General features: G+C 42.8%; 1 protein-coding gene across 1 annotated transcript; it reads left to right on the top strand.

Annotated features, from left to right (window-relative positions):
- Positions 1–513: 513 nt before the first annotated feature.
- On the top strand, positions 514–940 carry LOC140176070 (uncharacterized). The gene is made up of 2 exons (XM_072205930.1): positions 514–692; positions 736–940. The coding sequence occupies exons 1-2, from the start codon at positions 514–516 to the stop codon at positions 938–940; spliced, it is 384 nt and encodes a 127-aa protein (XP_072062031.1).
- The last annotated feature ends 760 nt before the right edge of the window (positions 941–1,700 follow it).

Raw genomic sequence — 1,700 nt, 5'->3', positions numbered from 1 at the left:
CCCACTCCTGTGACTAAGACCTTTTCATATGAGCAACTCTTTGTGATTTAGAGGGCTCCATGGTTTGCAAATATTACAAATTTTAAGACAATGAGGTTCATCCCCGAGGAGTACACAAAACAGCAAGTTAATAAGCTACTCAATGATGCCAAGTACTTCTTATGGGAGGAACTTTACCTTTTCAAGAGATGCTCAGATATTATTATCCAGTGTTGTGTTTCGGATGCAGAAACACAGTAGATTCTTTGGCATTGTCATGGTTCCGAGTATGGAGGCCACTTTGGTGGTGAGAGGACAACAACTAAGGTCCTTTAAAGCGGTTTTTATTGGCCAACTCTCTTTAGAGATGCTCGAAATTTTGTGAGGAACTGTGACAAGTGCCAAAGAGCTGAAAATCTTTCCAACAACCATGAGATGCCACAGTAAGGAATATTGGAGATTGAGTTGTTTGACGTGTGGGATATTGACTTCATGGGATATTTTCCACCCTCATACTCACACACTTACATTCTGATGGCGGTTGACTATGTGTCCAAGTGGGTGAAAGCAGTGGCTCTCCCCACTAATGATGCCAAAGTGGTGCTGAGCTTTCTTCAGAGATATATTTTCAGTCAGTTTGGTGTCCCCAGGACACTAATCAGTGATGAAGGAAGCCACTACTGTAACAAACAGCTAGATTCACTTCTTCAGAGGTATCGAGTCTGTCATAATGTGGTAACCCCTTATCATCCTCAGACAAGTAGAGGTCTCTAATAGAAAACTCAAGAGGATTCTGGAAAAGACTGTTAGTACTTCAAGGAAGGACTGGACTAGGAAGTTTGATGATGCTCTATGGGCATATCGGATAGCATTCAAGACTTCTATTTTCATGTTCTCATATCAGTTGGTCTTTGGCAAGGACTGTCACTCGCCAGTGGAGTTGGAGTACAGAGCATACTAGGCAACAAAGTTCCTAAACTTTGATGCCAAAGCTACAAAAGAAAAGAGACTCCTCCAATTGAATGAGCTTGATGAATTCAGAAAATTAGCTGATGAGCATGCCAAGCTCTATAAAAAGAAGATAAAGGTGTGGCATGACAAGAAGATAGCCACCAGAGCATTTGAGCCAAGCCAAAAAGTCTTATTATTTAATTCAAGGCTCAAGCTCTTTCCCGGGAAGCTGAAGTTCTGGTGGTCAGGACCGTTTGTGGTTACCAGAGTGTTGTCGTATGGTCATGTAAAGCTCCAAGAAGAAAAATCTAATAGGAGGTTCACTATCAATGGCCAGAGGTTAAAGCGCTATCTTGGAGGTGAGGTTGATCGTCAGAGGTCTGCTCATCTGCTGACTTAGCAGAACTGACCGTCAAGCTAGTGACGTTAAAGAAGTGCTTGTTGGGAGGCAACCCAATCATCTATATCCTTAGATTTCCAATTTATTTTGGATTTATTTGGTTTTATTTTCTTATAGTTTTTCTTCTTTTTACGTGTAGTTTGGTCATGCAAAGTGTTGAAAACAGGAACAAGAAGAATCAAAAGGGAGAACAGCACACCCTAGGGGGATTCCATTCGGGTGCCCCGGTGCTAAACGCCGGAGCATGGTGTTTGGCACCAGGGGGCACAAAAATCAAGGAATGGTCACTGGAGCCATGGCGCTAAACATCCCATCTTGGCGTTTAGCACCGAAGAACACGCAATTCAAGAAGTTGCCACTGTCTCAGCGG

The sequence above is a fragment of the Arachis hypogaea genome, chromosome 11 (genome assembly GCF_003086295.3).
Source record: "Arachis hypogaea cultivar Tifrunner chromosome 11, arahy.Tifrunner.gnm2.J5K5, whole genome shotgun sequence".
Taxonomy (NCBI): Eukaryota; Viridiplantae; Streptophyta; class Magnoliopsida; order Fabales; family Fabaceae; genus Arachis; species Arachis hypogaea.
This window is presented reverse-complemented; position numbering and strand designations above follow the sequence as displayed.

Excerpts from the sequence above, each read along its gene's own strand:
- LOC140176070 (XM_072205930.1), top strand. The coding sequence starts at position 514 with ATGGCGGTTGACTATGTGTCCAAGTGGGTGAAAGCAGTGGCTCTCCCC. Across the intron at positions 693-735 it reads CTAGATTCACTTCTTCAGAG|ACAAGTAGAGGTCTCTAATA; the intron begins GTATCGAGTCTG and ends TATCATCCTCAG.